This window comes from Callithrix jacchus, chromosome 2 (assembly GCF_049354715.1).
Source record: "Callithrix jacchus isolate 240 chromosome 2, calJac240_pri, whole genome shotgun sequence".
In the NCBI taxonomy this organism is placed as follows: Eukaryota; Metazoa; Chordata; class Mammalia; order Primates; family Cebidae; genus Callithrix; species Callithrix jacchus.
The window spans coordinates 49415947-49433745 of record NC_133503.1 but is presented as its reverse complement, the minus strand read 5'-3'; the positions used below and the strand labels follow the sequence as shown (position 1 = coordinate 49433745).

Sequence of the window (17799 nt, the reverse complement as noted above, 5' to 3'; positions counted from 1 at the left end):
ATTTGGCACAGGATCCAGTGAGCAAGGGATAGAAAAGAAGATAGTTTGGGATTAAAAAGGATTGAGACTTTAAATTTATGGACACTGAGATTCTTGACAACAGCATCTCTTAAAAGTAGGGAGAAGGAGCAGGGTACATATTATATTAAGGTGAAATTATAGGTGGGGAAAATAAAGGAGAGAATGTTGGATCCCACAGGCATCTTTTGCTCTTCTCCAGCCTAGAGATTCTCCTTGATCTCCTGTATGTTATGTTTCAGGTACTAGGAATCAGCTACATTTCTTCTGTACCACTGCCCTTCTCTTCCTTGGAGTCCTTATCTACTCCCCTTCCTTCCACACACACACACCCAGTGAATTGTAGAATATTCTGCAGCAATCTCTTTAGCTCTTTTTTTCATGCTGCTCCTGATAATATAAATGTTTATTATATGGTCCTTCATTTGAAAGATTTTTTGTTGTTGTTGCTTATCTAGAGAGAGTACCAAACAAGGGCAGATTATCACAATTCAAGAAATCTTAAAAAGTTTTTATAAGGCCAGGCACAGTGGCTCACACCTGTAATCCGAGAACTTTGGGATGCCAAGAAAAGTAGATTGCTTAGGCCCAAGAGGTCAAGACCAGCCTGGGCAACATGGGGAAACCCCATCTCTACAAAAAATATAAAAAATTTGCCAGGCATGGTGGCTTACACCTGTGGTCTCAGCTACTCAGGAGGCTGAGATGGGAAGATCACCTGAGCTCCAGAGGTCCAGGCTGCAGTGAACCGTGATCACGCCACTGCACTCCAGCCTGGGTGACAGAGTGAGACCTTTTCTCAAAAATAAACAAATAATAAAAAATTTTTAAAGTTTTTATAGTCTTGATGTGCCAGTTTTTCTGTTAATGCATCTGACTGGCCTGTGTCTCCCACATTTTATTTATGAGGGCCTCCTTTTCAGTCCTTAAATGTCAACCTGGTTGGGACAAGAGTTTTAACTTTGAACAGTCACTTAGATAATGAACATTCCTCAATTTCTGGATCTAGTTACTGGCCTTTTCAGTGGAATCTGTCCCATTTCCTCAGTGAGATAGCAACTCCAGAAATAATTTTGTCTAACATGTAGATAATAGAATGATAGTAACAGTAAGCACGTAGAGAACACAGTGATGTAGAGGTATAGGTAGGATGTCATTGCTCAGGAGTAATGGGGGACAATAATTTTGTGAAATATTTGATATAGCAGCTAAGAAAGCGGTGAATGTCTGAGAGATGTGTTTCCTATTCCCAGGAAAGCCAGGTCCTCCTGACTCTTACGAATCCAGTTGAGAACCTCACCCATGTGACTCTGTTGGAGTGTGAGGAGGGGGACCCTGATGATATCAATAGCACTGCTAAGGTAGGAGCATTTTGCCGAAGCCTGACTGACCCTCACTTTGCCTGGAGTGGCTTAAAACGCTCCACACTCGGCTGGGTGCGTTGGCTCACTCCTGTAATCCTAGCACTTTGGAAGGCAGAGGTGGGCGGATCACCTGAGGTAGGGAGCTTGAGACCAACTTGACCAACATGGAGAAACCTTATCTCTACTAAAAAATACAAAATTAGCTGAGCATGGTGGTGCATGCCTGTAATCCCAGCTACTTGGGAGACTGAGGCGGGAGAGTCGCTTGAACCCAGGAGGCGGAGGTTGCAGAGAGCTGAGATTGGGCCACTCCAGCCTGGGCAAAAAGATGAAACTCCGTCTCAAAAAAAAAATCACTCCACACTCTCCTTTCCACATCTAGTCAGCAAGTTCTTTTGATTCCACCTCCTAAGTTTTTTCACTTTATCCTGAAACACACTGCCCTGTTTGACGGTCTCATCCATTCTTACCTGGACTGTGACGGTAACTTTCTAACTAACCTTGCTGTTTTTACACCACAACCTCCATTTCAACACATTTCTTCTCTACTGCCACCAGGGCGATGCTTCTCAAATCTTAACTCTCTGCATGCTGGTCATTTAGCATCGCTCTTGACTGAGATGAAGTCCAAATTTTTGGCATAGCATAAGAGCTCCTTGACGACAATACTTCTGTCTGTTCCTCCAGTGTGATCTTCCTTCAGATCCTCAAATTTAGCATTCTCTGAATTGTATATATTAGTGGTTGTGATTCAGACAGATCCAGCTGGTTATAAACTTTGACACTGGAGAATTGTGTATGTTATTTGTTTTACCTAGAACGCCTCCTTCCTATCCTGACTTCCCTAATATACATGCCCTTTCAGCCTTTCAGTCTCATACATTGATTCTTCAACACTTGTGAAATACTATTTCCTTTTAGAAATTATATGCTTGAAATCATTTAGAAGCTGGTATGCTTCCTCTAGATTCCTCTACCTTACAAAGAGTATACATACAGCGCTAACTAGGCCAGTGCAATGTTTCACACCTGTAATACTAGCACTTTGGGAGGCTGAGGCGGGCAGATGATCTGAGGTCAGGAGTTCGAGACCAGCCTGGCCAACATAGTAAAACCCCATCTCTACTAAAATACAAAAATTAGTCGGGCATGATGGAGGGTGCCTGTAATCCCATCCGCTTGGGAGGCTGAGACGGGAGAATCGCTTGAACCCGAGAAGACAGTGGTTGCAGTGGGCTGATACCGCACCACTACACTCCAGCCTAGGTGGCTGACTGAGACTCCGTCTCAAAAAAATAAAAAAAGAAAAAACAAAAAAAACACAGCACTGAGTAAATATTAAAGTGGTTGATTTTGACCCTCAGTGTTAGTTGAATGAATGTCATATGGCCTCTTTATATTTTGCTACTTTGTAATTCATTTAGTACTTGAAATTTTAGAGCAAGAGGTTTTCTCTATAGATCATGTATTACTGATTCATAATTCAGCATCATATTTATAATAAAAATGATTTAAAAGGATACCTATATCTTTAGCTGTTATTGAAATAATATTATTAGAGAATTTCTGTTCTCTTTTTCTTTTTTTCATGATTTCACTTACTAGCATTACCTCCAAAGACAGATAACACTTATCTGGTCCTTGCTGCTTTTTTCTTGCTCTTTTTTTTTTTTTTTTTTTTTTTTGAGACAGAGTTTTTGCTCTCATTACCCAGGCTGGAGTACAATGGCATGATCTTGGCTTACCACAACCTCCACCTCCAGGGTTCAAGCAATTCTCTTGCCTTAGCATCCCGAGTAGCTGGGACTATAGGCGCATGCCACCATGCCCAGCTAATTTTTGCATTTTTAGTAGAGACGGGGTTTCACCATGTTGACCAGGATGGTCTCGATCTCTTGACCTCATGATCCACCCGCCTTGGCCTCCCAAAGTGCTGGGATTATAGACGTGAGCCACCGCGCCCAGCCTGCTTTTTTCTTTATTAACACTAATAAACAGCTTAGCAGCTTCAGTTAAGACAGAAACAGAAATAAGTACCTGATACATAAGCACAGTTTGTCTTTATCTCTCTTTATACCTCCCCTCCCACATTTGTATTCATAATTAGAAATTTGATTGACATTGTTAACTGTTAACCTCTGATGGAGCAAAGTTGAGGCCTAATTATTACATAAGTCCAAAGAATGCTAATTTTTTTCCATGACCGTAAACACCTACTATCTCATGTGAGTCTATGTATCAGGTAACAGGAATCTGCTGATACCATGTCAGAAAACAATGTGATGGAATCAGTATTTCTCTTTCGTGTTGTTCTTAATGATGGACTATTTCAGGTATATCAAAAAACATAAAAAATAATACGGAAAACACCCATTTCTCCCCATCCCTTAAGAAATAAAACATGGCTGGGCGTGGTGGCTAACGCCTATAATCCCAGCACTTTGGGAGGCCAAGGCGGGTGGATCACGAGGTCAAGAGATCGAGATCATCCTGGTTAACATGGTGAAACCCCATCTCTCCTAAAAATACAAAAATTAGCTGGGCATGGTGGCACGCACCTGTAGTCCCAGCTACTCTGGAGGCTGAAGCAGGAGAATTGCTTGAACCCAGGAGGTGGAGGTTGCGGTGAGCTGAGATCGAGCCATTGCACTCCAGCCTGGGTAACGAGCAAAACTTCGTCTCAAAAAAACAAAAACAAAAACCTTTGTTCTTATAAACTCCATGTAAGTAGTATATGTTTCCTGAAACTTGCTGTGTGCTTCCATATGTCTAAATCAGGGTCATACTTTGCTATATTCTGTCACAGTGGTCCCTTCTCAGACAGGCCTCTCTGTGTTGCTCTCCAGGTGGTGGTGCCTCCCAAGGAGCTCGTTTTAGCTGGCAAGGATGCAGCAGCAGAGTATGATGAGTTAGCAGAACCCCAAGACTTTCAGGACGATCCCGAGTAAGTGATCTTTTCGTGATCCCCATACCACAATTGGCTGATACAGAATGCCCATTTATATATCCAATTTTTTTGTCTGGATTTTTTAAAATAACTTTTTTCTTCCTGTTTCTAAAAATAATTATTGTAGAAAATTGGGGAAATATATGTAAAACAATGAAGAAGAAAATAAAATTATCCCACCACCAGAGATAAACACCATTAACATTTTTGGCATTTGTCCTTCCAGATATTTCTCCCCTCATTGGGATCATTCTGTAAATACAATTTTTTTGCCTTTGTTTTTCACTTGAATATATTTTCCCATGTTAATAAAAAAAATTTTAAGTATATGATTTTAATTGTTGTGGAGAGGATACGATATTCTATCCGTATAGATTTATCGTTGGGTTTGTTCCCACCTCCACCCCTTAGAGTAATTAATAGATTTTACTCCCTCATACCCAATAACTGAAAAGTAAGAACCAAACCTTTCACTAACTGGAGACTATGTTCATCAGAGAATTCAGTCTATAGGCTGAATGATTTCAATAATTTGAACAGACAATTTAATATAAAGAATTGTTCACTTGCCTAACTTAAAAAGTGAAAAAGAACACTAAAATAGCAATTTTATGCTACTTCATGGGAATAAATTTCAAAGATCGCTATTTTATGAGACAGCTACCACCCCTAGGGTGGTGGTAACAAAGGGAAATACAATTACTAAAATTTAGAAATTAAAGAAGGAGCTCCACATAGCTGAAACTCAGGCCTCCGGTGAGCTGAAGGGGAACAGTGCTTGCCTGGTCCTGGCATCTCATGATGGCAAAGGCGGGGTGGCATGATGAAACTGGTTATACAAGAATTGGAAAACTTTAGCTGCATACTGCCACTTCCTGGGTCAAGAAGCATTGCTGGGCTGGGCATGGTGGCCCACCCTTGTATTCTCAACATTTCAGGAGGCCGAGGCAGGAAGATCACTTCAGCCCAGGAGTTTGAGACCAGCCTGGGAATATAGTGAGACCCCGTCTCTACAAAAAAAATTTTTTAATTAGGCAGGTGTAGCAGTGCGTGCTTGTAGTCCCTCCCAGCTACTCAAGAGACCGGGATGGGAAGATCACTTGAGCCCTGGAGGCAGAGGTTGCTTTGAGCCGTGATTGTGCCACTGCACTCCAGCCTGAGCAACTAGACCCTGTCTCAAAAAAAAAAAAAAAAAAAAGACATTTTTGGAGTGATGCCCATAGGGAACAGGGACCACAAGCAAACGGGAATCTCTAAAGGAAGAGCAAGACCCTTCCTCCTCCAGACTTCTAGTCTCCCTTTAGAGCCTGCTACCGACAAAACCTCACAAGGAGCCAGCCGACCAAGCAGAAACAGTCCGAGCAGAATCCTGTATCACAAAGCAAAACAGAGAGAGGTGTACTGGAGCTGAAAAACAGTAGCTTAATAAACTGGCACAGAGAACATTTACGGTTTTTGTTTTGTTTTTTGAGACGGAATCTCACTCTGTCACCCAAGCTGGAGTAGTGCAGTGGTGCAATCTCCTGCTCACTGCAACCTCCACCTCCCAAGCTCAAGCGATTCTCCTACCTCAGCCTCCCAAGTAGCTTGGATTACAAGCAAGCGCCACCACACCTGGCTAATTTTTGTATTTTTAGTAGAGATGGGGTTTCACCATGTTGCCAAGGCTGGTATCAAACTCCTGACCTCAGATGATCTCCCTGCCTTAGCCTCCCAGAGTGCTGGGATTACAGGCATGACCCACTGTGCCTGGCCCATTTATGGTTTTTAACAGAATGATCAAAAGATTTCTCAACAAGATATTGGGGAGAAGAGATAATATAAGGTAGGTTAGAAAAATAAAGCCAGGCACAGTGGCTCACTCTTGTAATCCCAGCACTTGGGGAAGGTGAGGCGGGCAGATGACTTGAGGTCAGGCATTCGAGACCAGCCTGGCCAATATGGCAAAATCCTGTCTCTACTAAAAATACAAAAATTAGCCAGGCATGGTGGCACACACCTGTAATCCCAGCTGAGACAGGAAAATCACTTGAACCCCCAAGGTTCAAATGTGGGTTAACTTCAGAAAGCACCAGGTCAAGGGTTGTGTTTTGTTTTGTTTATTCTATAACATTCCAGACCCCAACCCCAGAGGATTTTTTTTTAGCAGGTCTAGCTAGGGACCAGAAATCCAAATTTATTCGGGAAAAGCTTCCCAGGTATCAGTGGTTGCCTGGGAAATTAAGGACAAAAGGAAAGACTCACGTTTTCCTTTTTACCATTTTAAACTATATGAGTTTTTTTTTTTTACATGACTCATACAAATCAAAGGTTTGGTTAGTTACCGTAATACAAAATGTACTGAATTGTACAGTACAAAATGTATTCTCTGAAATCCTTGCTTTATGCGACTCCTTAAATTAATTAGGTACAGAAATTTGTTAAGCCAAGGTATACTTCTGGAAAGATTGTCTGAGATACCAAATTTCAGTCTGATGACATGATAGAGTAATTAAAAACTGAATTCATTATATTTCACATTAGATTTAGTGGAACTTTCAGATTCTAGAAACTAACACTGTATAAATATATAAATGTGTAATTCCAGTAACCTTTCTTAGAGTAACTGAATATCATTTGGATCATTTGGATAGTAGACAGATGCTGTTTATTTCATTGCCCTTTTACTTTCAGAAACTAAGGTATTAAAGCACAAACCTTATGCACAAATGAGGGGAAATTTAAATGGAAACCCCAATGATTTTTATGCTACAATTCCTAATTACATAGGTTATTTACAAAAACACTCTGATTTACAGTATTCCAAAATTTCCTTTAAAGCACTGAGTTATCAAAACTTCCTACAGTATGGCCAGGCATGGTGGCTCATGCCTGTATCCCAGCACTTTGGGAGGCTGAGGCAGGAGAATTGTTTGAGCTTAGGAGGTCAAGTCTATTGTGAGCAATGATCGTGGTGTTCTCCAGCCTGGGTGACAGAGCAAAACCTTGTCTCTAAAAAATAAAAATCAATAACTTTCCACAGTATCAGTCTATGTTCTATAGAAATATTACCACATTTGCACACAGGTAAATATAGAGGGATGTTTGCCGCACCATTGTTTATAATAGAGAAAAATTGGCAGCAACCTCAGTATATGCTAATTATGGTAAATACATAATTGAATACTATGCAACCATTACATAGAATGTAGATGATCTATATATACCAACATATAAAGGTGTTTGTGATAAACATAGTGAAAAAAAATCAAGTTATGGAATAGTGTGTACCATCTGTATTGGTTAAAAAAGCAGAAAAGTGTCAGCTCATAGAAAAATACATGGCCGGCGCACTGGGTTATACCGGTAATCCCAGCACTTTTGGAGGCCAAGGCGAGCAGATCACTTGAGCCTGATGTTCGAGACCAGCCTGGGCAACATGGTGAAACCCTACCGCTACCAAAAAATATATATATATTAATATATAAAGCTAGCCAGGAGTGGTGGTGCTGCATGCCTGTAGTCCCAGTTATTCAGAAGACTGATATGGGAGAATTACTTGAGCCTGCAAAACAGAGGTTGCTGTGAGCCGAGATCGAGCCATTGTACCCCAGCCTGGGTGACAGAGCGAGACTCTGTCTCAAAAATACAAAACAAAAATATTTGGTAGGTTTAAGAACAGTGTTTATAGGTGTTCTGTGTGTGCTGGAGGAGAGAATAAGGTGGAAGACTACTTTTACTGTAAGTCTTAGTGGTTTGGCTAATTTTTTATCTACCTAATACTTGCTTTTTTTTCTTTCCATAGCATTATAGCCTTCAGAAAGGCCAACAAAGTGGGTATTTTCATCAAAGTTACCCCACAGCGTGAGGAGGGTGAAGTGACCGTGTGCTTCAAGATGAAGCATGATTTTAAAAACCTGGCAGCCCCTATTCGCCCCATTGAAGAAAGCGAGCAGGGCACAGAAGTCATCTGGCTCACCCAGCATGTGGAACTTAGCTTGGGCCCACTGCTTCCTTAAAAGGTTCCATTGGAGGGCAGATCCCAAAGGACAGTGTCACCATAAACCTGCGTTAAAATGTGGAAGCTGCTGCTTCATTAGGCCTCGTTTATAATGATGTACCCATGCACTACAGAATTCTATTGCTAGGAAAGTGGGAGCATTGGTGAAGCATTGGGAACACAGGGTAACTACTGTTCCTCTTGCTCTCAACTCTGTTGACACCAGTAAGTCTGTGTCTCCCTCACTGAGCCCTGCACATTGAATAACAACAGCATAATTCCATCCTAGGAAAGGGGATGGGTATTCCTTGGAGTGGCATTGTATTTACCACCTGAGAAACTGTACTGTACTGTCTCTTGATCTGATCTCACTAAAAGATCACAATGTCACAGATGAAACTTAAATGATAACCCACAGGTGGACCTGTTATTAATGATCCAGCATTGGTGGCAATGTACCAACTGCTTTCTGCATTCCATTAAATATAATCTAACAGTCTAAAACATATCCCTTCACTTGCCATAATGGCTGCTGTTTTGCCGTAGATTTCTATGTAACAGAAAAATTGAATTGTCACATCATCTTTAGTATTATGATGATTGGAACAGCCTGTGAAGTTGTTAAGGCACTCTCATTTGCCCTCTTTTTCTAAGTGAATACAGGACACTTACTAGTTGTCTTAATTTTTTTCCCAGTATAATATGGGACCATTCAAGAAGAATTTGAGAAGCAAGCAATTACCTGTCGTGTCAAGGGGGTAGCAAATTCCATTCATTTTAAATATTGCCACAACACCCAGGGATTAATGCTGCCACAGGGGAGCGAACTTTATTTGTCTTACTTCCTATGCCTTCTCTGTTCTGCCTCTGTAACTCAGTACGTTCTATTTGGGACCTGGAAAAGAACCCAAAGAAAACCTTTGTGGACAGGTTCACTTCTGGAATGCAGAAAACATTTTAAAGGTTAGATTTTTAGCATATTTTCAACTAGCATTCTTTCCATTGATTTGAAGGGGAAGTTAACTGTTATAATCTCTTGAATCCAAAACTGGATATTAAGAACTTTGCCCCTTACTAAGTTTAAGACTTTGGTCATATGGTGAGTCAAATAAGACCATTTTGATTGTAAACCATAAAATAGTTAAGCAAGTAGCCCACAGCTGTGGCCTAACAGCAGACATGCTGTTTTCACTTGGTATCCTGGAGTTGAGTTGCTAACCTTAGTTTTTATGATGTTTTCTAAAACGAAACTTGACAAAGTAGACCACCAGCTGCACTGTGTTTTCTGTAAAGGTATTGTTAGTAAGTGGCCAAGAGACTTGAGGAAAAGATAAATTTTCTGTTTACCTTGGTCTTGTTTTAAGTCTTTAGTTAAAAAACATAATTAAAGACACAATATAATGTAGAATACAGATGGGAGATAGTCCTTGTAAGCTTCCCTTGAAAATGTTTTAAATATTTAGGAAGCTTGTAAAAGATACTAAATCATGCTCTTAAGGTCTAGCCAACTTTATGAAACAGTCCCACAGAGTAATATATGTGATGCAGTGTAAGAAAGAAAATACTCATCTCTAACGCTATGGTAATAATAAAGTTTAGCCTCTTAGGAGTTGGAGCACAGGGATGGGTAATCACAGATTTGCAGACTATAGAAAGAGTTTGGCTTTTGTTCTGACCCCACAGAGTCTTGGATTTTTATTTCACTGCCTGCTAGGGCTTACCGTGAAGTCACTGCTCCATATTTGCCACCGGAGGAAATGGGCATCAAAGTAGAGAATACTTTCATATGTTTACACGTTTGCATAGACTACACACGTCAGGTAGCTGGGATTTGTTCCCAAAAGTAATAATGTTGAAGTATGGGTCTTATTCCTGTATGACACAGAAACACAAAATACTTTCATTGTAAACTTTTTTCTTCAGAAGCTAAACTTACTTGAATAACAGACCCATTGGTTTAATGTTTCCTCAAGATAGGTTTTAGTGCAAGCTAGTATTCCGCGTGTTTGTAAAAATGATTCAACACCTGCAGCTGGTGAATTAGGAATTGTATTTGTTGCCTTTTTTATATTAGATGAGGTGCAAAAATTTTAATGCTAGTCAGTATGCACCACCACGGGAAAGTTAGTTCTCCTTAGCATTTGAAACTACAGTTTTGGAAACTTAGGCTAAGCTCATTGGGTTTGTTATTTGATTCTCCCACTAACGTCTTCTTTTGTTGGAAGTGCTTGTCAGCATAATGAGCTAAGTGTCATGCGTATTTGTGAAGAAACATCCCTTTTGGGAAGGAGCGGCACTTCTTGATCTTTATGAATCACAGGTTACTGTTTTGCCTTATTGCTTAACTTAATGTAGTGAAATAAAGCAGACAAAGCTTGAGTGTGTCTTTTGTTTTGTTTCATGTAGACACTAAGTAGCATGCCTAGAGTCATAAGATAGGAGTGGAGTTAAGAGAGTTGGTGGGGCATGCTCCCTTCCATTTCTTTAAATGAAGTGATCTAAACTCTTAACAGGCTAGTTCACCGTAATACATAAGTAGAGCTTTGAGCTTCTCATATACATATTCACAGAACCATTACATAAATGTTGTTAGACTTCTGCCAGTTTTTATCCTGGGTCATTGCTTCTAAAGATATCCTTTGCAGCATACACAGTGGTCTGCCTCCACCAATGGCCGCTCATCCACCTTCATCTGTACCTTCATAACTCTTCCTTCCCTCCTGTTACTTAGATGAATTGTTCACACTCTTCTCTCTGAAGCCAGCCCCACCTCTTAACAGTCAAGCACATCCTCTTACCTGTTCACAGATAGCATCGGCAGCTCTCCCCTTCCTTTTTCCATCAGCATGTGATTTATCTCATCTTAAAAAGGAAATTAGCCTCACTCTCCTCTTCTGCTGCCACCCCATTTCTCCACTCCCTTCACAGCAAAACTCTGACTTTGGCTGGGCACAATCGCTCACACCTGTAATCCCAGCACTTTGGGAGGCTGAGGCAAGAGGATCACTTGAGCCCAGGAGTTTGAGACAAGACTGGACAATGTAATAAGACCTTGTCTCTAAGTAGAAGTTTTTCAAAAAACAGAAACCCTAACTCACCCTTCCAGTTCTTCCATTTTCACCTGAACCCATTCCAGTTAAGAGTATCACCCTCACCCCTTGGTCAAAACTGCTCTTGTCAAGGTCACCAACGATCACCACAGTTAGTTATGGGGTCAGTTCTCAGTCCTTAACTATGTGATTTTTTCAGTAGATCTGACAGTTTATCTCTCCCTCCTTGAAAGACTTTAAACCCAACACTCCTGGTTTTGAGGCAGAGCAGGGACCCCCTCTTAGGAGGCTTGTGGGCCCCTCCACACATGGAAATAAAGGAAAATCTTGAGTTCCTTCAAGTGAATTCTAGGCACCAAGATAGCTGGGAGAAGTTAGTGAGCAACTTGACAAGCAAGAAGGTAATAGTAGCTGAAAACAATAGCCAAGGAAGTGGGAGCGAGATGTTTCGCTCCCTATAGAAACAAAAGATAACATCATATATGTTCCTGGGTTTTCAGAAACCTGGACTCTCACCAAACAGATTTAACCTCAGATAAGGGGAAACAGAACTGAACTCTGACCTCTGTTAATTGTTCTAAGTTGCTTCCTGAGAGGCCTGGAGGAAGTCATGCCAACCAGCCAGAGCTATCATTCTTTTCTGTCATTCTTTTCTATTCTTTTCGATGCTGAGTTTAGACAGCTTCACCACCTTAACCAATCGTAAATCAAAAAATCTTAAAATCCACCAGTGACCTTGAGCCCATCCCCAATCCCAGCTCTGAGATGTCTCACCTTTTTAGGTCAAACTCATGTGTAGCATCTGTATTGATTTATGACTTTGCCTGTAACTTCTCTTTCCCTGCCTTTAAAAACTCGTACCTGTAAAGCCATCTAGGAGTCTGGGTCTTAAGCGTGATCTGTGCAGTTTTCCTTGCTTGGCGCCCTACATAAAATACCTCACTTCCCCTTGCTACTAGCCTGATGTCAATGACTCTGCGACACTGGGTGAGCAGCCCCCAGTTTAATTCAGTAACAGTTTTCTGTCTGAAACCATACTAGAAACGTTTCTTCCAGATTCTTTGCTAGTTCTTTTCCATCTTCCCAACCTTGCAATATACCAAATCTCATCCCTCACACTTCTTTCCTCTTTACATTCACTCTTTTAATGATCTTGCCCAGTTTTTGGGAACAAGAATGCTGAGAAAAGATCTATTCCTAAGGCCCACACATAGGGCCTACTGAAGACTGAGACTGAGTTGAATTAGAACCAACAGAGAACCCCTTTACTTCTCCCCTATTACCAGCATACCAAGCAGCTAGTAACAAGCATCAGTTTCTAGGGTATGGGCAAGGGCCTAGAAAGTTAGCCACTACTGTGCAGGTAGGCAGGACAGCTGTAAGCTGAGGATGAAGCATGAACACAAGTTATTCAGCCCCAACCTACAGTACAGAATAATGCTAAAGTAGATGAAATCTGTGGCACACGGAAAGCAACCATAGCAATAAAACACAACCCCAGGCGGGTCACAGTGGCTCACGCCTGTAATCCCAACACTTTGGGAGGCCAAGGCAGACAGAGGACCTGAGATCGCGAGTTTGAGACCAGCCTAACCAACATGGTAAAAACCCCTCTCTACTAAAGATACAAAACATTAGCTAGGTGTGGTGATGGGTGCCTGTAATCCCAGCTACTCAGGAGGCTGAGGCAGGAAAATCGCTTGAACCCAGGAGGCGGAGGCTGCAGTGAGCCAAGATCATGCCATTGCACTCCAGCATGGGCAGCAAGAGTGAAACTGTCTCAGAGTTTTTTTCAGCAAGAGTGAAACTGTCTCAGAGTGAAACTATTCTCTTCTGTTACATAAGCAACGACGGCCGGGCACGGGAGTTTACACCTATAATCCCAGCACTTTAGGAGGCTGAGGCGGGCAGATTGCTTGAGGCCAAGAGTTCAAGACCAGTTTGGTACAACATGGTGAAACCCTGTCTCTACTAAAAGTACAAAAATTGGCCAGGTATAGTGGTGCAGGCCTATAGTGCTAGCTACTCAGGAGAATCACTTGAACCTAGGAGGCAGAGGTTACACTGAGCTGAGACTGCACTCCAGCCTGGGCAAAAGAGTGAGACTCTGTCTCTAAAATAAAATAATAATATGTAAGCAATGACTGGCATTCAATAAAGAATTGAGACACACAAAAAAGCAAAAAAATTCAACACATTCCTCACAGATAATGCAATCTATAGGACTATATATGGAAATAACCTAGATATTTGAACTAATGGACAGAGACTTGAGCATGCTCTTGGGGCTCAGAAAATGATACCCCAAATTAAGGCTCTGAAGTAGCCTCAGAAGCAAAAGTTTCTCTCCAACCTTCTGCCTTCCTGTCTCTGGAGGTTCATTCTCCCCCAAGCCTAGCCACAGACACCGAATCCTTTTTCCTCAAGGTGGGTCACAGAGAAAACCCCTTTTTCCAAAGCCAGCCATAAAATGTAAAAATACTACTCTAGGCTGGGTGTGGTGGCTCACACCTATAATCCCAGCACTTTGGAAGGCTGAGGCAGGTGGATCATGAGGTCAGGAGTTCAAGATCAGCCTGACCAACATAGTGAAACCCTGTCTCTACTAAAAATACAAAAATTAGCCGGATGTGGTGGTGGGTGCCTGTAATCCCAGCTACTCAGGAGGCTGAGGCCCGAGATTTGCTTAAACCTGGGAGGCAGAGGTTGCAGTGAGCTGAGATTGCGCCACCGCACTCTAGCCTCGGCAACAGATCAAGACTGTCTCGAAAAAAAAAACAGGTCATGCTTATGAGGAAAGCTGTGCTACAAAACCATATGGCTTTAGATATACTTACAGCAGCACAAAGGGAGGCTGCGCCATCACAAAAACTGAAATGTTGTGTATATATTCCAGACGAATCGAAGATCATAACCCAAGTTATGACTGATATGAAAACCCAGATAACCTACTGTCAGATCCAAAACCCTCACTAATAAGATTGCTTGAGTAGTTGGTTTGGATCCTGGGAAATTTAGTGGCAGATGGTATTGCTTATAATAGAAAGAATAATAATAATTTATGTTCTGTCTTGTTTCTGCTTACCATGTTGTTATAGTATGTGTTGGCAAATAAGTCAGTGCACAACCAAAAGGGCTAGGGTAATGAGTGCTCATAGAATTGCTTTAATTGAGAAGGCATCCAAGCACTTTGGAGGCCAAGGCGGGTGGATCACCTGAGGTCGGGAGTTCAAGACCAGCCTGACCAACATGGTGAAACCCCGTCTTAAAATAAAAATAAAATTAAAAAAAGAGGAGGCAGTACTATAGCCTGACCCAGCTTCCAGGTTTGCTTTTTTTGTCATTGTTGTTGCTTTAAATCTGGCCTAGTCCCTATATCTATTTTTTCTTCTCTCTCTTTTTTCCTTTCTAGGAAAGTAAAATTTCTCAGAGGAATTTATTTGTGGGCAAAATATGGGGGAGGCATGTAGCTTTCATCCTGTAGCCATCTTATTTGGGACCCAAAAGCAGGAGGCAGGTTTGTGTGACCCAGTTCCCAGCTTGACTTTTCCCTTTGGCTTAATGAGTTTGGGGTCCCAAGATTTAATTTCCTTTCACATTTCCCCCTTTTTTTCTTTAAAATCTTGTGGAGAAAGCATTTTCTTTATTTTTTTATTGCATTTTAGGTTTTGGGGTACATGTGAGGAACATGCAAGATAGTTGCATAGGTACACATATGGCAGTGTGATTTGCTGCCTTCTCCCCCATCACCTATATCTGGCATTTCTCCCCATGCTATCTCTCCCCAACTCCCCAACCCCCGCTGTCCCTCCCCTTCCCCCCCCACAGACCCCAGTGTGTGATGCTCCCCTCCCTGTGTCCATGTGTTCTCATTGTTCAACACCCACCTATGAGTGAGAACATGCAGTGTTTGATTTTCTGTTCTTGTGTCAGTTTGCTGAGAATGATGGTTTCCAGGTTCATCCATGTCCCTACAAAGGACACGAACTCATCGTTTTTGATGGCTGCATAGTATTCCATGGTGTATATGTGCCACATTTTCCCTATCCAGTCTATCATTGATGGGTTATTTTATTTTATTATTATTTTTAAAGATGGGGTTTCACCATATTGGTCAGGCTGGTCTCGAACTCCTGACCTCAGGTGATCCGCCCACCTCAGCCTGCCAAAGTGCTGGGATTACAGGCATGAGCCACCGCACTGGAGAAAGAATTTTAAAAGGAATACGGATTCCTGGCCTCAGATTGCTTTTTTCTCCTTTTTTGAGCTAGTTTTTTGTCACTAGGATGGTTTATTCCTATAAGTTCAGATCCCACATTGCTAGGAAGGTTCATTTCTAGGAAGTCATGTCTCATGCTGCTAGGAAGGCTCATTCCTAGAAGTCATGTCCCACAAAGATTAAAAAAAAAAAAATGGGGGAGAAAAGAAGGAAAAAGGAAGGAAAGGAGATAATTTTCAGAGCTCAAAATTTAAAGGAGAAAGGGCTCCTATCCCTCTTAATGTTAAATGTTATTTTGTTTGCAGAATGTTTATAATATTTATATGTTGATTAAGTACACTATTATGCATGATTTGCAATATTGATTGACCCAGGGAGTGCCTTGAGCCTGTGTGTCCAGGGCTCTGTGAGTGGACAGAGTGAATGGGAAGTGCTAAGGAGAATTGCTTTCTTGGGAGCCCCATGTAGTTTGTGGCTTTTGTGATTGAAATAGCATCAGTAAAAGTCTGACATTGTGGAAAAACACAAATGTATGTGGACTCAGTTATTTCTGACCTTGCACTGCTCACAAGTGAAATTGGAATCACAGATGTAGAAGAAACCAGGCAGAAGACTATCTGGAGAGATACTTGAGAATTTACAAAATATAATAAAAGACAACAAATCACAGATCCAAGAAGTTCAGATACACCCAAGGACTTTCTTATAAAGGAAAAGATATACTTTCATATGATCAAATAATCTCACTCTAAGGTATTTACACAAGCAAAATGAAAACCAATGTCCATACAACAATCTGTTTGTGAATGTTTGTAATGGTTTTTTCTTTGAGATGGAGTTTCGCTCTTGTTACTCAGGCTGGAGTGCAATGGCGCGATCTCGGCTCACGGCAACCTCCGCCTCCTGGGTTCAGGCAATTCTCCTGCCTCAGCCTCCTGTGTAGCTGGGATTACAGGCACGCGCCACCACACCCAGCTAATATTTTGTATTTTTAGTAGAGATGGGTTTCACCATCTTGACCAGGATGGTCTCGATCTCTTGACCTCGTGATCCACCCACCTCAGCCTCCCGAAGTGCTGGGATTACAGGCTTGAGCCACCGCTTCCGGCTTGTAATGGTTTTATTTATAGTCAGTAAATCTGGGAACAACCCAAATGTCCAGCAACTGGCAAGTGAATTGTATGATATATCCATACAATGGAATTATCAGTAAATCAAAGGAAGAAATTATTGATATATGTACCAATATGGATGAATCTCAACTACAAAATACTAAGTGAAAGAAATCAGATCCAAAAGGCTATGTAGGATTCCATTTATAATAACATTCCGGAAAAGGCAAAACTAGAGACAGAATACAAATTAGTGATTGCCACGGTTTGAGTGTGGGAATAAGTGGATTAACTATAGAAACAAGGGAACTTGGGGGATGATAGGCAATTCCATATTTGACTGTAATGAATGTATATAAAAAATTCAAAACTGTATAACCAAAAAGGATAAAATTTTAAAGTATGTAAAATATACTTTAAATCAACCTGATTTTTTAAAATGAGGGGATATAAGTAAATGTTAGTTTAATGACACGTTAAGTATGAGAGTGGTACCAGAATGCCTTGAAATTCGTAAAATATCGACGGAGTGGTCATGAGTTATTCCAGAAACCAAATAATGCATATGTTGTTGATTCATAAGTACCTTGTCATTTCAGAAACGGGAAATAAAACAGTACTAATATCTTTGAATTTGTGGCTTCACCACTTTTTAGCTCCACAACCAGGAGCTAAATCGGGAGATACCAGGTTACTTACTCTGTCTAAACCTGTTTTCTTTTCTATGAAAGAAAGATCATCATACTTGTCTACAGGGTCGAGTTATCAGATAAAATAGGACGATCGATGAAATGATGTGAATTTCAGATCAACCAAGAATCCTACTTTAGTATAAGTATGTACCAAATATAATTAAAAAACGATTCGCGGTTAATCTGAAATTCACCTTTAGAGTTCTGTAATTCGTGTGTGTGTGTGTGTGTGTGTGTGTGTAAGAGAGAGAGAGAGAGAAGAGGAGAGAGAGAGAGAGGAGAGGAGAGGAGAGGAGAGGAGAGAGAGAGAGAGAGAGAGAGAGAGAGAGAGAGAGAGAGAGAGAGAGAGAGAGAGAGAGAGAGAGAGAGAGAGAGAGAGAGAGAGAGAGAGAGAGAGAGAGAATCTGGCAGCCCTACA

At 41.2% G+C, this 17799-nt stretch overlaps 1 protein-coding gene across 6 annotated transcripts in view; it reads left to right on the top strand.

Annotated features, from left to right (window-relative positions):
* DCTN4 (dynactin subunit 4) overlaps nucleotides 1-10687 on the top strand; it is a 43893-nt gene extending 33206 nt beyond the window's left edge. For all 6 annotated transcript variants that reach the window (XM_035288658.3, XM_035288654.3, XM_078363068.1 and 3 more), the window contains 3 exons: nucleotides 1272-1379; nucleotides 4229-4326; nucleotides 8114-10687. In XM_035288658.3, the coding sequence (XP_035144549.1) occupies nucleotides 1272-1379; nucleotides 4229-4326; nucleotides 8114-8327 (420 nt within the window). In that variant the 3' untranslated portion in view covers nucleotides 8328-10687. The remainder of the gene's footprint in view (nucleotides 1-1271; nucleotides 1380-4228; nucleotides 4327-8113) is intronic.
* Nucleotides 10688-17799: the final 7112 nt, after the last annotated feature.